Raw genomic sequence first — 22788 nt, 5'->3', positions numbered from 1 at the left:
CAGCACAAAGCACAAGATACAAGTACAAGACAACAGGCTTTACAGACTAGACTGCAGTAAACCGGCTGAGAAAATGAAATCTAAGTGATGGAGTTTCAAATCATAGTAGCAGCCATCCCTCGTTGAATTATTCAAATAAATAATCATATTTAGACTGATGCATAAAACATGACTTATTCACCTTATTCAGGCAGTATGTCTCCTTTCTCTGAGCTGTAGCTGAGGGCGGTACCTACATGTAGGCCAAGCCCATCAAAGGGCACAGCATTTTGCTTTACCCATGCAACTACTTCCTCCTTTTCATGGTAGAGACCTGACGGCCCAGTTTTGAATACTTTCCCCAGCCCTGCATGAATTATGTAGGAATCAGAGAGTATCAAGACAGAGAGACGGAGGTCTATGGAGGGAGCCCCTAACCTGACCTGCAGACACAGCCCTCTCAACCCCAACCCAACTCATTACACTTTAACCACACACTGCTCCACTTTGATGGTAAATAATACAATTCAGCAGCTCCTAACAATTAGCAGAATTTTAACTATTCAGCAGTGAATCTGGCTTCAAGGGAGGCTGCCAGCTAGATCCTTTGTAACATTTTTGTTAAGATACCAGTTATTTGTCTGTTTCAGTTCCTATTCTATTTTTTTCTTCTTAATCCTTTTTAAATCACCTTGAATTTGATTAATTGGCTAGTGCAGATATTGAAGGAACCTTTTGTTTAGATACACAAAGACTTGGTCAAAGATACATTTGAATGCGATGGTGCCATCTGCCAGGGAGAACATGGCTTACATAGTTTACTAAAACTATAAATTATTTCTAATTTATCTCCAGCTATTGTGGGAGGAAAAGGCAGCCTTTTATCTCCTCAAATTCTATTCATTTTGCCTACTTTTATAGATTTGGGGCAAAAAAGAAAATGATAAAATACTTTCAAGATTTAAGAAATCAAATTTTTAATATGGACTATATTTATAAAATGTTACTGCTATAAGAAATGCATAAATTCTCTGGTCGATATATTAAAGTTGGGGAAACCAAAACAGGAAGCAGAAATAACAGCCAAACCTCCAACAATGCTACAATGTAAAAAACATAACAGGGTGTTGATGCTCAGGCCTACCTGGTCGTGGTATTGGGTGGAGCTGCTGCTGCTGATCCCTCCCCCTCTGCATGGTGCAGGCAGGGCAGTGGGCCTCTCTAGGGGGCAGCTGGGCTCAGGAAAGGGCAGAGTGGGTGGAGGTGGGTGCTGAGGCATGTGGTGATGGTGGTGGTGGAAGTGGTGGGCATGGCTGTGCTGCTGGGAGCCCGGCTGCTGGGAGGGCTGGGCCTGCAGACAGCTGGAATGGCCCAGGGTCATGTGACCAGGGGAGGGCCCTCCGCAGGGGGAGTGCTGCGGGCAGCAGGAGGGTAACCTGGGCATGGCCGCACCCCCACTCTCTCCTGCCACGCCGGATGAGCCTTGTCTGCTCTCATCTGATAGAGAGATGGAAAACACCTTTAAGCTTCAATCATTATTCATAGATGACCCACAGGGAAGATTACTAAACTTATAAAAGGCACACAAGGTTGACATCATGGCTTTCTGGAGAGTCTATGGTCTGTCTTACCCTCCGTGCCTGCAGTACCCCTTGGCCCCTGTGCCAGCGTGCTGTCTGGGGCTTGACCAGGGCAGCTGGTGGAGGGGCCCGGAGCATCGTGGGGCTCTGAGGTAGAGGTATGATGAGAGGAGGATGAAGAGGAGGAGCTGACAGTCTGAGGGTGAATGCTGTCAGAGGTGGATGGCACGACAGAGAGATCTGAGGTAGGGAAGACAGACAAGTAAACAGAGTAAATAGGTGGGAATTTATTATGTAGCACACATATCCATCTGTGTATGTGTGTGTGTAGCAGGGTTTCCGTCAGGAAAATGTGGCGCCGGACATTTGACCGGCAGCATTTTAATTTACCGGACCCATACGCATTGGGTGCATAACCTATTCGGGCGTCCACCCAAAGTGCTCAGAGTGACAGAAATCACTTACGGTAATTCAAAAAAACAGAACATGCAAATCAAGGACGCAATAACGTGCAGTCCTTCTTACCAAATTCTGATGTGCACTTTAAAGAGGTTAGAATAACTGTCCACATTTACTTTTCCTCAGCTAACAAGACAAGTAAAGAACAGCAAAATCACTAGCCTATGTCAATCTACTATCCCCCATAGTAGAACATTGACCTATTCTATTGGTCAGCTTGTCGAGAAAGAAATAGCCTATTCCAAAAACTCTGGGACAATTGCGGAACGATAGATCCCAAATTCATACAACCAGTATGCCTAGGCTACATAAAACAAACGTTACAAAGCAATGAGTCTGATGCAACAGATTAGAACATTTAGCTTAAAATGTTGATAAACTATAATTTGCGCAGCAATGCGCACAAGGCAGTAAGCAACGTGCGAATGTTTGTTCCATAACCCAATTAGCGGGAAAACACTTGTCAAAAGGGCACGTGATTGCGGAAATTTAGAAAGAGGGGAGATCTAATATGCAACAACCTGCATGGTTTGCTAATATGACTAGGATTGTGCCTTTGGCTACCGGACAATGAAAGAAAGTTTATATCAAATGATTGCCTTCACGGATATGGTCTGATTTTGGATAGGCTACTTTGAAGCAAATTAAGACTTGCCTCATACAATGGCTTGCAAAAGTATTCACCCCCCATGGCATTTTTGCTATTTTGTTGCCTTACAACCTGGAATTAAAATAGATTTTGGGGGGTTTGTATCATTTGATTTACACAACATGCCTACCACTTTGAAGATGCAAAATATTTTTTATTGTGAAACAAAAAAGAAATAAGACCACAAAACAGAAAACATCAGCGAAAAATAACTATTCAACCAAAGTAAATACTTTGTAGATCCACCATTTGCAGCACTAAAAGACTCTTGGGGCATGTCTCTATAAGCTTGGCACATCTAGCCACTGTGATTTTTGCCTATTCTTCAAGGAAAAACTGCTCCAGCTCCTTCAAGTTGGATGGGTTCCGCTGGTATACAGCAATCTTTAAGTCATACCCCAGATTCTCAATTGGATTAAGGTCTGGGCTTTGACTAGGCCATTCCAAGACATTTAAATGTTTCCCCTTAAACCACTCGAGTGTTGCTTTAGCAGTATGCTTAGGGTCATTGTCATGCTGGAAGGTGAACCTCTGTCCCAGTCTCAAATCTCTGGAAGCCTGAAACAGGTTGAAACCCCTGCATGATGCTGCCACCACCATGCTTCACTGTGGGAATAGTATTCTCGGGGTGATGAGAGGTGTTGGCTTTGCACCAGACATAGCGTTTCCTTGATGGCCAAAAAGCTAAATTTTAGTCTCATCTGACCAGAGTACCTTCTTCCATATGTTTGGGGAGTCTCCCACATGCTTTTTGGCGAACACGAAACGTGTTTGCTTATTCATTTTCTTTAAGCAATGGCTTTTTACTTGCCACTCTTCCGTAAAGCCCAGCTCTGTGGAGCATACAGCTTAAAGTGGTCCTATGGACAGATACTCCGATGTTCAAAGTTTCAGATATTTTTTTATAACCCAACCTTGATCTGTACTTCTCCACAACTTTGTCCCTGACCTGTTTCGAGAGCTCCTTGGTCTTCATGGTGCCGCTTGTTTGGCGGTGCCCCTTGCTTAGTGGTGTTACAGACTCTGGGGCCTTTCAGAACAGGTGTAAATATACTGAGATCACGTGACCGATCATGTGACACTTAGTTAAATAAAGTCCACATGTGTGCAATTTAATTATGTGACTTCTGAAGGTAATTGGTTGCACCAGATCTTATTTAGGGGCTTCATAGCAAAGGGGGTGAATACACCACCACTTTTCCTTTTATACATTTTTTGAAACAAGTAATTTTTTTCATTTCACTTCACCAATTTGGACTATTTTGTATATGTCCATTACATGAAATCCAAATAAAAATCTATTTAAATTACAGGTTGTAATGCAACAAAATGGGGAAAACAATTAAGTATCTATTTTCAAAATGCATACTACCTCTAGCTAATTGCAAAGTGGTGTGTGGCGCGCTGATGAAGCGTGTCTTCCGTTGCCTATTCGTTTGCTGTTTGAGATGCTGTAGCAACAGCTCTCGCGCTCTGAGAGATTTTCCGATCAAAGGCTCTGTATCTGTATGCGTGTGATAAATAAGATATGCCTACATAACGAATATACACAGAGTGAACAAAACATGCTCCTTCCATGAAAGACTGGCCAGGTGAATCCAGGTGAAAACTATGATGTCACTTGTTAAATCCACTTCAGATCAGTGTAGATGAAGGGGAGGAGACAGGTTAAAGAAGGATTTTTAAGCCCTGAGACAAGGATTGTGTATGTGTGCCATTCAGAGGGTGAATGGGCAAGACAAAATATTTAAGGCTTTGAATGGGGTATAGTAGTAGGAGCCAGGCGCACCGGTTTGTGTCAAGAACCGCAACGCTGATGGGTTTTTCACAATGAACAGTTTCCTGTGTGTATCAAGAATGGTCCACCATCCAAAAGACATCCGGCCAACTTGACAACTGTGGGAAGCATTGGAGTGAACTTGGGCCAGCATCACTGTGAAACGCTTTCGACACCTTGTAGAGTCCATGGCCCGACAAATTGAGGTTGTTCTGATGGCAAAAGCGGTTGCAACTGAATATTAAGAAGGTGTGCTAACGTTTTGGACACTCAGTGTAAGCCTACTATACACACAGCAATTTTATCTGCTTTCTATTTATTTATTTTTAAAATCGGCCAAAAGCTGGCTATTACCGGCTAACGGAAACCCTGGTGTGTAGACTGGCTGCAGTGGCTTGGCAGCCAGGGAGAAGCGACCTCATTAGCATTCCACAGTGTGCGCTCCATCTGCTTTTCATACTCACAAATTAATTTCTCCTCCTCCTCCAAAGAAATGCAAATAGGCTCATATCTCACACTGCTCTGTTATTCTGTTATCAGTCACACGGTGCGAGACCAAAAAGAAAATGCACCAAATTGGACTTAGTCACATTAATGCTTTGGTCTGGTTTGCTAATGCCTCAGGTTAGGGGGCAAACTGGTCTGGGAAAACATAACCATTAGCCAGAGATATGTAGGATGTTGGAATGGTTAAGCAAAAACAGTCAGTCGACACCTGATATACAATAATAATAATAAATTGAATGTATAATTAGCTTTTCATTGAAATAAATAAAAACAATAAACAACTAGACAGAGAAACTGAAACAAAGTACCCAGATGACACTACAAGGAACACAGCTATATCTAATGGAGGACTTTCCTAAAGAGGAGGGATTTCAGGTAATTTTTAAAAGGTGTATATGCAATGGCTTGGGGCTGTCATGAATGTATGAACTGAACTGGAGTAAGCCTATACATCTGGTGAGAATAATGTATGTACAGTTGAAGTCGGAAATTTACATACACCTTAGTCAAATACATTTAAACTCAGTTTTTCACAATTCCTGACATTTAATCCTAGTAAAAATTCCCTGTCGTAGGTCAGTTAGGATCACCACTTTATTTTAAGAAATGTCAGAATAATAGTAGAGAGAACGATTTATTTCAGCTTTTATTTCTTTCATCACATTCCCAGTGGGTCAGAAGTTTACATACACTCAATTAGTATTTGGTAGTATTGCCTTTAAATTGTTTAACTTGGGTCAAACGTTTCAGGTAGCCTTCCACAAGCTTCCCACAATAAGTTGGGTGAATTTTGGCCCATTCCTCCTGACAGAGCTGGTGTAATTGAGTCAGGTTTGTAGGCCTCCTTGCTCACACACACACTTTTTCAGTTCTGCCCACAAATTATCTATGGGATTGAGGTCAGGGCTTTGTGATGGCCACTCCAATACCTTGACTTCATTGTCCTTAAGCAATTTTGCCACAACTTTGGAAGTATGCTTGGAGTCATTGTCCATTTGGAAGACCCATTTGCGACCAAGCTATAACTTCCTGACTGATGTCTGGAGATGTTGCATTCACTATATCCACATAATTTTCCTTCCTCATGAGGCCATCTTTTTTTGTGAAGTGCACCAGTCCCTCCTGCAGCAAAGCACCCCCACAACATGATGCTGCCACCCCCGTCCTTCACGGTTGGGATGGTGTTCTTCGGCTTGCAAGCCTCCCCCTTTTTCCTCCAAACATAACGATGGTTATTATGGCCAAACAGTTCTATTTTTGTTTCATCAGACCAGAGGACATTTCTCCAAAAAGTACGGTCTATGTCCACGTGTGCAGTTGCAAACCGTAGTCTGGCTTTTTTTATGGCGGGTTTGGAGCAGTGGTTTCTTCCTTGCCGAGCGGCCTTTCAGGTTATGTTGATATAGGACTTGTTTTACTGTGGATATAGATACTTTTGTATCCGTTTCCTCCTGCATCTTCACAAGCTCCTTTGCTGCTGTTCTGGGATTGATTTGCACTTTTCGCACCAAAGTACGTTCATCTCTAGGAGACAGAACGCGTCTCCTTCCTGAGCGGTGTGACGGCTGCGTGGTCCCATGGTGTTTATACTTGTGTACTATTGTTTGTACAGATGAACGTTGTACCTTCAGGCGTTTGGAAATTGCTCCCATGGATGAACCAGACTTGTGGAGGTCTCCAAATTTTTTCTGAGGTCTTGGCTGATTTCTTTTGATTTTCCCATGATGTCAAACAAAGAAGCACTGAGTTTGAAGGTAGGCCTTGAAATACATCCACAGGTACACCTCCAATTGACTCTTCAGAAGCTTCTAAAGCCATGACATTCTATTCTGGAATTTTCCAAGCTGTTTAAATGCACAGTCAATTTAGTGTATGCAAACTTCTGACCCACTGGAATAGTGATACATTGAAATAATCTATCTGTAAACAATTGTTGGAAAAATTACTTGTGTCATGCACAAAGTAGATGTAGTATGAATTGGGGATGATTAAATACACAGCTCTTCAATGGACTTTGTAATTCAATGTAGGCTATACTCATCAGGAGTCGGCTGTATGTCCCCTAAATCCAGAGTGAAACCCTTTACCCACATAAGCTTTAATACTGCCAGGTGTATTTCATTCATTGTGCCTAATGCCTCCACATTTACAATGAAGAGCATGCTTCTGGCTACTGCTCCAGTGGCAGGCATTACTGTGACATCTTATCATGTTACAAACATGATAGGATTGACAGTATGAAATGACATGCATCAGAAATGCATTGGGTTGATGTGTAAAAGCCAACAAATGAAAGAGCAGTCGCTCTCAGGGGCACGGTCGCTATTAATATCCCTCCATTTGATGAAAAGATACAGATGAATCATTATTAAACAGTGCTCGCTTACGGGAACATTTCAAATTGAATTGTGATGACAGGACAATTCTTATTTCAAGTTAGCGACACCCACTCGCTCCCAGGTTTGGAGAGATGTGTGGAAGAAGCTAGCTAATCCTATTAAACAATAGTGTAAATGAGAGTATTTAATTTGACATGTAATATTTCCCAACCTCCTACGCAGTGTTGAGCTGGATCATGTAAGAAAGCATTAAAACTCATCTAAATCCTAGTATTGGACGCCCACATTCACACGCTGTGCGACAGTCCGGCTATCGTAAGCAGCATCTATAAAAAACTGTTCCCAAATGTAATTGATTTTTACACATATAATCACTAGATCTATTGTCTTTCTGCCTCAAGAGTAAACTTGCTTCTCTGTATCCGTGTGTGTGTGTGACACTGACACACACAGAGAGAGAGAACATGCAACCATTTGTATGTTGCTCATATAAAAATGACTGTCCTTAAGAGGACAAATGCCTCAGAGGACTACTGTAAACTCGCCTTTGTGTTGAAAGACAAATGAGCCTAGCTTTGAAAGAAAAGACAGTGGAAAAACAGAGGCCAAGTCTAGGACGTCTATGTGACTGTTACATCATATAGTTCATCTCAGAGTGGTATTGGGGGTCGGCACGTCCTCATGCTCACCATCCTCGTCCACTGTGAGGTCCACCACCTCCCCGGCGCTCTGGCGCAGCGGCTGAATGACGGTAGAGAGGCGGTGGCGGCTGCGCAGCTCCTGGGGTCGGTTCTGGGAGCAGCTGGGGCCCCAGTACATCCTGCCGTGGCCCCCCACCGAGCGAGGCCTGTAGACACAAACACACAGCCAGTTAGAGAGGAAGGAGGGGAGAGGGGGGTAAACAACCAGATAATGCCAGGTTATCTGGACCCCGGGCCTGGGCTACGGTATTGTAACAATTCTATGAGATTGCTGACCACACAGCCCTCTCACTGGAGACCGGTGGTCAGTGGATGAGAACCAGTCCATAAGACTTCATGGAGAAGTGAGACAATCCAGACAATTCAGCCTATTTTTCCTCCCAAAGCAAATCTCTTGCTTTCCCAGCCTGATTGTCCTTTAAATAAATATATGAACAACAGTTCATTTTATGATGTCATTTATGTACTAAAAGGGAAAGTTGAAACGTTGTCATTTGGAGGCAGGGGATGGTCCACACGGCTTTTTCTGTGTGATGAGCACAAATCGGGCTCACTATGGGAGCTGCTGGAACACCTGGCTGGAATGTAAATAAGAGCTAGCTGACATGAGTGCTAGCGCTGCAGCTTATTCAAAAAGACAGTCTACACACAGCCGTGCGTATGAGAGAGACACACAGCTGTGCAAACTTTTGAGAACCACATAGAAAGATCATGTTTGTTTTACACACATGGTTTCTTCCACCACACCCACTAAAAAACAACCTTGTGGAAAACACAATTCAACATCCAACACACAGAAACACCTCTACCTCATTTAGCCTCAGCTACCACACACATTTGCTCAAGTCACAACCATTGTGCATTATTGACTGTGCTCTCTTCCCTCTCCCTTTTGCAGTCTTCCTCTCTCCGCATCTCACTGCCTCACTCTTTCCTCCTGCCTTCCGCTATCTTGTGTGATGTGGGAGTCCAGAGAGTATCAGTGTGCCGTAAAGCAGGATGAGAGGGGGGAGCCTAGGGGATAAAGTGCCTGCCGTAAAGCAGCCTGTCATGGAGACATGGAGAGATGAGGCTGGGGAAGAGGGAGAGCAGTGAACCAGGCCTGATGGCCAAGACCAGGCTGAGGGAAGGGGAGAGCCAGGAGCAGAGAGACTCTTGCTCCTCTCAACACAGGGCTGCTGCTGGAACCACTAAACCACAGGTTGCATCATTAAAACAATAAGATTACAGACAAGCATGGTGGGCTGCTGCTATTCCAGTGAGACCAGTGTGTGTGTGCACAACAATAGCAGCGCCACACACACACAGCCATGTAGGCCTAAGAAGTCCTTCTAATAAGCAGGCGTGTGAGAGAGTGTGTCCACTCACACTCCGTCTTCTCACACAATTCAGCAGAGGAAATGCCATTCTAACTGCTGTGGGCTGCATCGGTGCTGTGATGTGGGGGGGATCCCATTAGCTCATACTGCAGTCCATTCCATTTCCTGTCAGACGGACACACTTCACAACAAACGAAAAAGAACGGAAGGCAACAAAAACCTATTAGTGCAACTTCTAATGTTGGCAATGCAGAAAATAGGAAGAAAAGCCATGGCATGTCCCATGGGGCAGTTCTCACCCATGTGGAGCAGTGAAGATGGTACACACAGAGAGCTAGTACAGGGGGTGTGGCTTGATTGCACTGTAATTGGCACCTGCTCCTCCTCTGTCCCACCTCGGGGCCCAGGGAGCAGGCTAGCCCACCTCGGGGCCCAGGGAGCAGGCTAGCCCACCAGGGACAAGCACCTAATTACCCACAACGTAGACCTGGGATTATTTTGTAAATACCTGTTTACCACCGTGGCCTCTGAGGGGTGGGGGCGAGGGGAAAACAGAACACAGTAAACATGAACACTGTGGGAACTGGGGGCTTGGCAGGACCAGGGTTTTGCCATCTCCACGCGCACTCTGCCAAATGCCCGAGGGCTTAGAGAGGGCTCGGCAGTGGGGTAATGTGGGGCTAACTGCAGGGACGGGATCTATGGACTGTGTATAAAGGCTATGGTACTGGGGGGAGGAGGGAGAGGGCGACACAATTAAGGGACTAAATGGACTGTGTGTGGAAACAAACATTATGAAGCATCTGGTACTACATCACAGCAAGACAGAAGCGCAAGCTGCATGTTCTGCACCAAAATCCAAAGCATTCACTGATACTGAATATGGCACTTATGCATACTCACACCCTCTATCCCAACCATTATCCTCTCTGCACAGTAAACAAAGGATCTTTTAGCGGAAAACCGGTATTGCTCATCCTGCTGCTCTTTGACCTACACATCCAGTACTCCTCGCTACACCTCCCCCTTCAGAAACAGCCCTTCTCTGCATTCTCCTGCAAGCCAGGGCATCTCTGGGAGGTGCAGGCGAAGATGGGGAAATAAAACACACACACACACCCTCTCGTTAACTAACAACACTCTGCTCATTCACTTCCCGGAAATACCTAGGGAGAATATGGCCAACCTAGCATGAAGAGAGAGGGAGAGAGATAAGGGGAGAGAGAGCGAAGGGAGTGAGGGATATCTACAGGGAGAGAGAGGGAGCGATACAGTGAGAGAGCGGAGGGAGGGAGATTAAGGAAGAGAGCGAGGGGGAGGGAGGAAGAGTGATAGAGAAAGTGAGGGAGCACCAGAGAGGGAGGAGGGAGATGGAGAGCAAGGGCTGGGGTGAGGGAGAGAGAGAGAGCAATGCTTATATAAACCCATCTGTATCACACTCCAAATATTTACACACTCTCTGAAAAAGACAGCCCTTTTCTATTTCTTAGAGGGCCCTTAGTGATCTCTTCCCCCTTTACTGATCTCTTCCCCCCCTTACTGATCTCCCCCCCGATCTCTTCCCCCCTGAATATTTCTGAAAAGGCCAGGTACGTTTAGCCTTATCAACTCTTGGATAACACCGTTTAAAATAAGTCACACTGCACAACCTGAATAAATCTACAGAGGAGCACAGTCAGGGAACAATCAATCACGGGCAAGCTAATCGTGTGTCTGTGGGACAGAGGGAACATGGGAGAAATTAACAGGGCCACTAAAGCTCCAGTCAGTCAAGCCAAGTGGGTGAAATTCTCCATTGGGGTTCCAGACCTGCAGAATGGGCTCACTGAGATGGTGAGCCCAGAGAGAGTGGTCAGATGAGCTGGCCTCTGGAAGAGGGGCTTGGCTTCACTGCTAAAAACAACCGGAGGCATGTGGCCTGATCCCCAGTGTAGCTCTTCTCTGGGTATGCTATGCACTATGCAGAGCTATAGAGAGACCCTGCCTGCCATCCTGCTATTACACTCCACAGCAGCCTGAACTGGTCTCTAAACCTGTTCTTTAAACTGCTCATCCACACAAATCAACAGTATGTTATTACTCTTCTTGTTCCTGCTCTGGTTCCTCTTCACACGCATGCACGCACACACTTTCCTGAGATGTGAAGACTTGCTACTATTAACCCCCGCCTAGAAACCCCCCCGGTTTTCCCCCACTCCCCGCATTCCACTCACAGCACATACACACAGAGAACTGGGAGCCTGGAGATGAGTCACGTCAACGGTCAGGGCCTGAGAGAGGGAGCACCACTAACTGACCTTAGGTTTCACACAGAGGGTCCCATTCTGGGAACAGCCAGACACTACTCAACACTTCATTGCACTGCCCTACATACAGAACAAATATCCTACATCTAAAAACCTACCCTTGAAAACAACATGATCACATTCCTTGCAGGCACTAAATGTATTATACGATAGATACTGTAGGTCAATATCATAGGACTCTAACTGGGCAAGATATGGAGTTGCCTATTTTAGTGTTTGTTGTTTGTAGAATGTGGAGGGGGCTCCTCTCATCCTGAAAATAATGGGAAGTGATGCCACATGACTGGTCATACCAGAGAGACAAGAGGCTTCCAGAACCTTCTCTGGCCCCAACGGGCCTGTTTAGACAGAACACTCCATGACATGGCTGTGCTGTGTACCTCCTCTCTAGCCATTATTGAGTAGGCCATATTTGGCTGATTATCTTCCTGAAAGCATAATGACTGGGTTTAACAAACTTAAACTTATTGATAACAATGCTAGCATGCTATGCCAAGGATTACATTAGTAAGGAGCATAATTACACAAGGTGGATTAGCTAGCTAGTTAACACACTATACAGTGACAGAAACCAACCAATCCACTAACATGCAAGTGCATGACACGGCCTCATTAAGTTTGCATTTATGTAGCTAGCTGAGTATTTACTGAAGCAAATTAGCGATTCATTCAAGGACACAGCAGCTGGGAGGCTCACCTGGGATTACTAGAAAACTATCTCCTCTCCAGTCAGCCATCCATTCCCCTGATCAATAGGCCTTACTTAATGCCACCCTGAACATATGCATGTCATTCAGATGAAATGGAAAAAAACATGAAAATGCAGAGGGCTCATTGGGCTGGCCACTCCTGATATCTTTAGACCTATGGTATGCTTTGTGCACATCTAGAGACTGGTGACAGGCACAGGGTTGAGAGAATTTGCCTATTCAGAAAACCTGCAGTAAACCTTGAAGTATTTTTAAGTGTCAGAACAGTGTTTTGACCTGCAATGGGATAAAAAGGATACATAAAATCCCCTATGTAGGTTTATTTTGATTACTTTACTCCCCAGATACCTAGCCATTACATACAAGCAGGAGCAACCAGTCATTCAGGGCTGTTTTGAGCCCCAGCTGTTTATCTTTTTTTGTTTCCTGTTTTGCACGTTATTTTGGCATTAATACGTGTCACATATTTGTTCCAAAACAATGTATTTAATTTTTTTTTATATCACTGAGTTAATAAAGCCGCATACCAAGTTGGTCTCTTTTTTGCTTTCTTGAGAAGGGAAGCTCAAAAATGCAGGGGTTTCAGCCTAGCTCAGTGCTTTCGTGGGGGTGGGGCAGCCAGCAGAAAATACGGAGCGTAGCGGTTGGTAGTGTTCTCGAGTTGCGCCGTGATTGGCTCAGTGTTCTGTCACGCATGGGGACATTAATTTTTTTTGATTTTTTGAAATGTAACCTTTATTTACCTAGGCAAGTTAGTTAAGAACAAATTCTTAATTACAATGACAGTGTCAGAACAGTGTCAGCGGTGAACTACATCACTGCAAAATCTACGGGTAGACCTCAAATTCAAGCCCCTTGGGTGCTGCCATAAAATTACATTAGCAGTGTCCATCCAAGAAGGCTTAAGGTCATTGGCCACAGATAAAATTACATCAAATCACGTTAGATCTACAGTAGCTTTGATTGGAATGAAAATCTTAGCTAGCAGTCATCATGAATCAAGTCGACAATCTACTGATAAATCCTTTTCAATCCCTGTCATATGAAGATAAATAATAATGAGAAATTATAGATAAAACGCATCGGTGCTCATCGGCCATTGGACAAACATTACACAACAAGTTGGAAATCGTAAATTCAACAATGAGTGGTTTGAAAGGAATCAGTGGCTAACTGCAAGCATTGCAAAGCAATCACTAGCCTGCTATTCTGGTGGAGTGGGTGTGTGGTCCAACTCTGGGTTTAAGGGTCTCTTTTCCAAGATTAAAAAGGATAAACATTCAACATTGGCCATGCTGTCAATCCAGCATGACTTCTGTCGTGCTCAAAACTGGAAACTCTTAACTGGGAAATCTCAGACTTCAGTGAGTTCAGGACAACTGGGAACTCGGAAGAAAACAAGCTCCAAGTGGGAAAATACATTTTGAATGGTAATCCAACGCACAATTCCAAGGTGGGAACTCGGGCCTATTTCTAGAGCTCCGACCTCAAGATCACGGACGTCATCATGAGTCTCCATCTTTTTTTTCCTTTTTTTTTTTTTTTTAGAGTTCCCAGTTGTCTTGAAAACACCATAAATCCAGAGAATGCCAGACTGATGATAGAGTTTGATGCCAAAATTTGCCCACGAAGGACCACCGCGCCACTTTCCTGTTCAAGTGAGCACAGCATAACACTGAGTCCAAAAATATCTTGTATGCTGCTGCATAAATGGAATATGCCAGGTAGATATGTATACTGTAGCTAAGAAAGTAATACTAAATGTATGTTGTGTAGTAAGCTGTTAGTAGCCCATGTGCCTCACTAATAATTTAATCTATTTTCACCTACTGATCTGACTTGGTGGTGCCTATAACCTGTTTTAGAGAAATTCAATCATTGAATATTGTAAGAGCTTTCATTGTCTGCCTATATGCCGCCTTTATTTATCCTACGTTTCTGAATTGGTGTACAGGGAGAACACTGTAAAAACAGCCCATTTCAAAAGTGCTAAACGAATAGTTATATTGAAAAACATCTGTCCTAACTCGCTCATTAATGTCTTAATCAAAATAACAGATTGCCTCATCCTCACGTCGTCCCCTTACGCCATAGTTTGAACATCTCAATTGTCAGTAGAAACCACATTTCTTTAAGCGGTCTGCCATATCAGCTATGTTTTTTAAAGTCAGTAAATTAGGCTGAATGAACTGTTTCGCTGCCAGACAAGGCTCCGCTGATAGCCAGGAGTAGCAGTGGTAAGGTGTTGGGACTGCTGTTGGGACTTTGCTATTGGGACAGCTTTTTGTAAAGTTTTCAGACCCCTCAACTTTTTCCACATTTTGTTACGTTTATTCTAAAATGGATTTAAAAAAATACTCATCACACAATTCCCCATAATGACAAAGCAAAAACTGTTTTTAGAAATTCTTGCAAATGTATTCAAAATAAAAAAACAAATATCACATTTACAATAGTATTCAGACCATTTACACCGTACTTTGTTGAAGCACCTTTGGCAAAGATTACAGCCTCGAGTCTTCTAGAGTATGAAGCTATAAGCGAGACACACCTGTATTTGGGGGGTTTCTCCCATTCTTCTCTATAGATCCTCTCAAGCTCTGTCAGATTGGATGGGGAGCGTCGCTGCGCAGCTAATTTCAGGTCTCTCCAGAGAAGTTCGATTAGGTTCAAGTCCGGGCTCTGGCTGGGCCACTCATGGACATTCAGAGACTTGTCCCGAAGCCACTGCTGCATTGTCTTGGCTGTGAGCTTAGGGTTGTTGTCCTGTTGGAAGGTAAACCGTCGGCCCAGTCTAGGGTCCTGAATGCTCTGGATCAGGTTTTCATCAACATCCCCACAGCATGATGCTGACACCACCATGCTTCACCGTAGGGATGGTGCCAGGTTTCCTCCAGACGTGCCGCTTGGTATTCAGGCCAAAGAGTTCAATCTTGGTTTCATCAGACCAGAGAATCTTATTTCTCATGTTCTGAGTCCTTTAGGTGCCTTTTAGCAAAGTCCAAGCGGGCTGTCATGTGCCTTTTACTGAGGTGTGGCTTCTCTCTGGCCACTCTACCATAAATGCCTGGTTGGTGGAGTGCTGCAGAGATTGTTGTCCTTCTGGAAGGTTCTCCCATCTCCACAGAGGAACTCAGGAGCTATGTCAGAGTGACCATCAGGTTTTTGGCCACCTCCCTGACCAAGGCCCTTCTCCAATCAATTGAATTTACCACAGGTGGAATCCAATCAAGTTGTAGAAACATCTCAATGATGATCAATGGAAATAGGATGCACCTGAGCTCAATTTCGGCTCTCATAGTAATAGGTCTGAGTACTTATTTAAATAAGGCATTTGTTTTGAATTTTTAATACATTTCAAAAAATTCTAAAAACCTGTTTTCGCTTTGTCATTATGGGGCATTGTATGTAGATCAATAAAAAAAAATGTTTTAGCGATTTTAAAATAAGGCTCTAATATAACATTTGGAAAAAGTCAAGGGGTCTGAATACTTTCCGAAAGCACTGTAGGCCCTAACAGTTTGTGGGCACCGTTTGTCACCGTTATAGTGCAATAAATGTATTGTTTAGTGTTGTGTTGTGACTTTGCTGGCATGTATAAAAGTTTTCTACAAGATAAACGCTACAGTAACTGAAACCGACCATTTGACTGCCGGAGCAGAATTTCTGCTGGAATTCTGCTCATTTGTCTCACAAGAGGCAACGCATATCACAAAGAGAGCGCAATTCATTTGGGTTGACAGAGTGACTTTGCTGGCAGGAGTGAAATTCACAGGCCTTGCTATTTCTGGCAGCAGAGGGTGAGATAATGGAATCAAGCTGGTGGAAATGATTCTCAGCGCTATGCACCAAGACACCTCAATAACAATTAAAGAGAGGAGAGGGGTTCAAGGAGAGGAAGACAAGGGGAGACAACTAGAAACAAATCCGAGAGGAACACCACTATAACAGTACCGATATACTGGGCTCTCACACTGGCTGGCACTGCTGTAAAATCCCAATGAATGAGATCAACTCTCCTCAGGTCATGGCAGAGAGCATTTTCAGAAGACATCCCACATGAGTCAGATAGAGAAATCATGTAGGCCTAGGTCTATGTAGAAAGAGTACACTCTGGGTACCCACTTCACAAAGCCTGCCAAAAGCCCTGGTAACCTGTAACCAGCTGGCATTTATTTCCCATGTTTTAGTAATCATATCGGTTCAGGAGAGCATGCCGCGAGAAGAAAAGCAAATCCACCTGGATCTAATGTCCTGGTTCTCTAGATCAGAGACTGTACCAGAGAGACGAACTGAACCTGCAGTTCCCTGACAGGGGCATCAGAGGTAACTGGACCTGGATCAGAGTGAACTGAGGGTCAGATGAGAATGCCCTGGGGGGAGAGAGGGTCTCTCGTTAGATTGTTGATGGAGGATGGGGAGAGAGCTTGTGTATTACAGTATGGAAGCCTTGCCCTTGAAGAAGACAGCGATAGCAACAGCTGGGAGAGCTGTGGAATGCCAGTGCAATGCTGCAGCCTGCCAGCTTCACGGCCAATCCCAGATGAGAATTATCTCCCCTGCCACAGCGATACCAGCAACTTCTCCATAGGGGCCAAATAGCACTCCAAGAGCCGATGCTGCATTTCTGAGGTATCCTGGAAAAACACTACCCCAGCCCAATGTGGCAGTCTCAGTATATGTTATGACACTTGATGAGAAGCCAGTGCTCAGCGAGCCGCTATTAGACACACCACAGTTGACTGTGATTATATCGACAGAGCCACGAGGATAAAGTACTGTCAGTACTGCAGGGCCAGGCTGTCTCAGGACACAAATGAAGGCTGGTGTCATTTAGATTGCTTTCACAGCTTAAAGATGGGGGGAAATATTGAGATGGATGTTTTTACTCCCGAGAGAATTTCACAGCCAAAGTACTTTACCATGTCACTTCATTCGATTTTCCACTGTGGTTCATTAGCTCTGTACAGCGTTGATCTCCTCAGAGGAGACGGGGGAAGGTGCTCACCTGAAGCCATCTCCCACGTTGACTATCTCCACCTCGCTGTCGGTGGAGGTGACGTTGATCTCCTCGCTGGCTGGGACAGGGGGTGCTGGGGTCGCCTCGATCACCACCACGTCTTCATCCAGAGAACCTGGAACACAACACAGTCAAATCAAAGTTATTCATCATATGCGCCGAATCAAATCAAATTTGATTTATTTGTCACATACGCCGGATACAACAGGTGTAGACCTTACAGTGAAATGCTTACTTACGAGCCCTTAACCAACGATGCAGTTAAGAAAATAACTAAAAAATTAAAATTTGGAAAAAAGTAAGAGATAAGAAAAACAAATAATTAAAGAGCAGCAGTGAATAACAATAGCGGGGCTATATACAGGGGGTACCAGTACAGAGTCAATGTGTCAATGCGCGAGGGCACCGGTGTCGAGGTAATTGTTATAATTATGTACATGCAGGTAGGGTTGTTAAATGAATACAAGTGGTATAGACTATATAGTGAAATGCTTGCTTACAAACCTTTCCAATTGATGCAGAGTAAAAAAAATATGTAATTGTTTTTAACACAAGAGGAATAAAATAAAATACACAAGAATGGAGCTATATACAGGGAGTACCAGTACCAGATCAATGTGGAGCTATATACACACAAAAGTATGTGGACACCCCTTCAAATTAGTGGCTTCTGCTATTTCAGTCACACTGGTTGCTAACAGTTGTATAAAATAGAGCACACATGCATGCAATATTTTTATTTATTTAACTAGGCAAGTCAGTTTATTTATTTATTTAACTAGGCAAGTCAACAAATTCTTATTTACAATGACGGCCTACCCCGGCCAAACCTTAACGACGCTGGGCCAATTGTGCGCCGCCCTGTGGGACTCCCAATCACGGCCGATTGTGATACAGCCTGGAATCGAACCAGGGTCTGCAGTGACGACTCTAGCACTAAGATGCAGTATCTTAGACTGCTGCGTCACTCGGGAGCCAAAAGCTTAGTGACTTTCAACATGGCACGGCCATAGGATGCCACCTTCCCAACAAGTCAGTTCGTCAAATTTCTGCCCTGCTGGAGCTGCCCCGGTCAACTGTAAGTGCTGTTATTGTGGAAATGTTTATGAGCAACAATGGCTCAGCCGCGAAGTGGTAGGCCACACAAGCCACAGAACAAGATAGCCAAGTGCCGAAGCGCGTAAAATAATTGTCTGTCCTCGGTTGCAACACTCACTACTGAGTTCCAAACTGCCTCTGGAAGCAATATCAGCACAAGAACTGTTCGTCGGGAGCTTCATGAATTGGGTTTCCATGGCCAAGCAGCCGTGAATCACGCTTCACCATCTGGCAGTCCGACAGACGAATATGGGTTTGGCGAATGCCAGGAGAACGCTACCTGCCTGAAAGCATAATGCCAACTGTAAAGTTTGGTGGAGGAGGAATAATGATCTGGAGCTGTTTCACGGTTCAGTCTAGGCCCCGTAGTTCCAGTGAAGGGAAATATTAACGCTACAGCATACAATGACATTCTAGACGATTCTGTGTTTCCAATTTTGTGGCAGCAGTTTGGGGCAGGCCCTCACAAAGCGAGGTACAAACAGAAATGGTTTGTCAAGATCGGTGTGGAGGAACTTGACTGGCCTGAACAGAGCCCTGACCTCAACCCCATCGTCCACCTTTGGGATGAATTGGAACGCCGACTACGAGCCAGGCATATTCGCCCAACATCAATGCCCGACCTCACTAATGCTTATGTGGCTGACTGGAAGCAAGTCCCCACAACAATGTTCTAACAGTGGAAAGCCTAGTGGAAAGCCTTCCCAGAAGAATGGAGGCTGTTCTAGCAGCAAAGAAGGGACCAACTCCATATTAATAACCAATGATTTAGAAATGAGATGTTCGGCGAGCAGGTGTCCACATACTTTTGGTAATGTAGAATATGTCCATGAAGGCAGGGTAAAGTGACTAGGCATCCTAACAGATAAGAGTATACTGGGGAGAGAGACATCCAGCAATTTGTAAGTCCTGATGTAAACATTGTTGAACCGATAATGATCAAATGAGACTCTTTGCTACGTGAGAACCTTGGACTGTAGTCATATAAAGTGGCCAGAAATTCTCTTTACGTAATTAAAATTGCAGCCATTTTAGTACGCAGTTAATTCCAGAGAGGTTATACTGTACATGTCTGTTGCTGTATATAGCAGGCTCTGTTGCTAAGATGGCTGGTTGACAACACATCAGCTCACGTGTGTTACGCAGCAACAAACAACCTCCACCAGCATCTTCTGGTGGTTCTTCCTCACCAGGGGAGAAACACACCCAAAGCTTGTGGTGTGGGTGTGCAGGCTAACAGTCTGTGTACTGGGCCTGTGTGAAATGTAGGTCAGTAAATGCTGCTCTGCTCTCCACTGTCTGCAGGATTTGCAGTGCAATCTCTGCATCTGCACTCTGATTGGTCCCCTGTCCAGTTCTCATTTCAGCCATGCCTGACCTGGCCTCACTGTCAGGAAGAGGCCTGGAGTGTGTTCAATACACTTAAAATTTCATAACATCGCAACCAGGAAGGCAAGAGGCTTGTTGTTTTTGTCACACCACCCCAAACAGCTAGTTCTAAATGTGGTACTTAAACTCACTGTCTGTTTAATCTGCAGACATATCTTACAAGATTAAAACGTACAGTTCAAAAACTAAATTAATTCTAGTCCAGTGTATTATTACTATACTGAAATGATTTTCTAACATTAGGTTCAACTGTGCCATGTGTTGCCTCATAGATGCTGTGTTTCTGTGTAGTGAGCAGTGGCTTGTTGCTCTAGTGAACATCAGCCCTCCCGAGTGAGTTCTATTGCAGTGGTCCACTGGGTGCTGCTGCTTAGCACCCTCTCCTAACCTAGCTACCTCTCTCCCTCATGAAACATACTGCTCTACACAAACACTTCCTGGTATAGGGAATGTAAATAAGAAGACTATATGACCTCACATCTAAACTGTGAACAATGGCCGATGTGACTATTGACATGGACGAATAAGAGAAATGTCCTGGCTGCTAGCTTTGAATAGAGATCTATTTCAGTGTGTAGTGTCTGCATTCTCCATTTTGCAGTTGAGAGAAGGCAGAGTGTGACCTCAGGGGTGTATGCAGCTTGGCCTAACACAGAACTGTCATGATTTTCGTACCCTACTGCATGGCATATGTCTATATTGTGACATGAATACAGGAATTACAGTACTAAAACACTCCTGTCATGTCCATGTATTTAAAGTCTTGTGAATAGGCAGCTTGGTGATTGGGCCTTTTTATGTCCATTATATTCATCCCCTCCTCTGGCCAATAGAGATCCATCTCTACTGACTGCCTCCCTCCCTCCTCTCATCTGCTGAAAAATGGCATAGTTTCTCTTCAGAGCCCTTGTTGTTAGCAGGCTACAGTGGGGATTAGAGCTCAGTGCTTGAGTCAGTCCTCTCCACCCACCTACTTCCCATAGCAAAAGACACAGTGAGAGGCAGCCTTGCCCCATGACCCCCTCGATCCTTCCCCAGGGCCACTGGGTGGAAACACTATTACAGATTAGCTACATGAAGACATTAAACTGAGAGAGGTGAAAAAGGGTCAGGCAGGAATGGAAAATTAAGAGTTCCTTGAAAAATGGCATTCTTTGGCTTGTGTTGTAGCGGTGCAGCTCGGGAAACAGCAGGTGGTTGTCAGAGGCGTGCTGTGCTGCTCTACCCTGCTGTATGTGGTGTGTTGTGGGAGGACAAACAGGGTGCATAAACCCAGACACCTGCAGCTCAGACCGAGGAAGAGGCCTGGTTTCTGGGCTGCCAGGTTTGGCGCTCTGGGTAGAAGAGCGGAGACACATGCCCTTTTGGTGCGAGGTCGGTTAGCCCTCCCATCAGCAGTACCTACCCACCTTGCGTGCAAAGTCTATTTTTCACACATATTCACAGGTCGGGGTGACTCAGGGGTGTGATAGAGAGGAGCCAGTGAGTGACCTCGGTAGAACAAAGAGAATGTGCTACATAATAATGACCGTGCGCAAGACTGAGATATGTGGGAGGGAAGGTGCAATTGCTAATCAACAGGGAATTCAAATGTGCATATATAGTCGAACTTGAAATGTGTGTGTACAGCACCGGGCCATTCTATAGCACCTTTTATAGCGAGCGACGCACGCCCTAATTTGTATGTCTCAAAGTGAAACACATACATTAGAGCTCCATCAAAGCATGTATATTCATGGTAACTGCTGAAGAGCTGGCCTCAGAGGTTCCTAAAGAGGCATATGAATATGAGTGGGAAAAAAACTGTAATGTCTCTTGAACATAGCCCTCTTTGTTTCAGGCATTTTCAGCCTATGTAAATGTATAAAAATCCTAACAGGCTTGGCCATGGCCCAGGGGTCATAATCCAGCAAAACCTTGGGCTTAACTTCGCTGTGTGTATTCCACTGCACAAGAGCTATGTCAAAAGAATGGAAAATGCTGGACTTCTCACTGCATCTACAAAGATGCATAGAGCTCAAACACTGGACAGAATTTCTTTTTTTAATGATCCTTCAATACCCACAGATACATCCACAGAGATGGTCGCCTCGCTTCGAGTCCTTAGGAAACTATGCAGTATTGTTTTTAAATGACTATCGCCACCTGTAGCACTCACTTGTCATCATGAAGTGCTTTGCGAGACTAGTCAAGGATCATATCACCTCCACCTTACCTGCCACCCTTCAGTTTGCATACAGCCCCAATAGGTCCACAGATGATGCAATCGTCATCACACTGCCCTATCCCATCTGGACAAGAGGAATACCTACATAAGAAAGCTGTCCATTGACTACAGCTCAGCATTCAACACCATAATACCCTCCTGACTTCCTGACGGGCCGCCCCCAGGTGGTGAAGGTAGGAAACAACATCTCCACTTCGCTGACCCTCAATACTGGGGCCCCACAAGGGTGCATGGTCAGCCCCCTACTGTGCTCCCTGTTCAACAATTGACTGCGCGGCCAAGCACGCCTCCAACTAAATCATAAAGTTTGCAGACGACACAACAGTAGTGGGCTTGTTGGCGCCCCCCCTTGGGTTGTGCCGTGGCGGAATTCATTGTGGGCTATACTCGGCCTTGTCTCAGGATGTTAAGTTGGTGGTTGAAGATATCCCTCTAGTGGTGTGGGGGCTGTGCTTTGTCAGAGTGGGTGGGGTTAAATCCTGCCTGTTTGGCCCTGTCCGGGGGTATCGTCGGACGTGGCAAACGTGTCTCCCGACCCCTCCTGTCTCAGCCTCCAGTATTTATGCTGCAGTAGTTTGTGTCGGGGGGCTAGGGTCAGTCTGTTAAATCTGAAGTATTTCTGCTGTCTTATCTGGTGTCCTGTGTGAATTTAAGTATGCTCTCGCTAATTCTCTCGGAGGAGGAGGACCTGAGCCCTAGAACCATGCCTCAGGACTACCTGGCCTGAT

At 44.7% G+C, this 22788-nt stretch overlaps 1 protein-coding gene across 6 annotated transcripts in view; it reads right to left on the bottom strand.

Annotated features, from left to right (window-relative positions):
• The window catches only part of LOC129834548 (E3 ubiquitin-protein ligase Arkadia-like), a 44477-nt gene that overhangs the window by 6413 nt on the left and 15276 nt on the right, over nucleotides 1-22788 (bottom strand). For all 6 annotated transcript variants that reach the window (XM_055899645.1, XM_055899649.1, XM_055899648.1 and 3 more), the window contains exons 3-6: nucleotides 17335-17461; nucleotides 7980-8137; nucleotides 1611-1799; nucleotides 1124-1476 (exon numbers count right to left, since the gene is read on the bottom strand). In XM_055899645.1, the coding sequence (XP_055755620.1) occupies nucleotides 1124-1476; nucleotides 1611-1799; nucleotides 7980-8137; nucleotides 17335-17461 (827 nt within the window). The remainder of the gene's footprint in view (nucleotides 1-1123; nucleotides 1477-1610; nucleotides 1800-7979; nucleotides 8138-17334; nucleotides 17462-22788) is intronic.

Source organism: Salvelinus fontinalis, chromosome 35, assembly GCF_029448725.1.
Source record: "Salvelinus fontinalis isolate EN_2023a chromosome 35, ASM2944872v1, whole genome shotgun sequence".
NCBI lineage: Eukaryota > Metazoa > Chordata > Actinopteri > Salmoniformes > Salmonidae > Salvelinus > Salvelinus fontinalis.
This window is presented reverse-complemented; position numbering and strand designations above follow the sequence as displayed.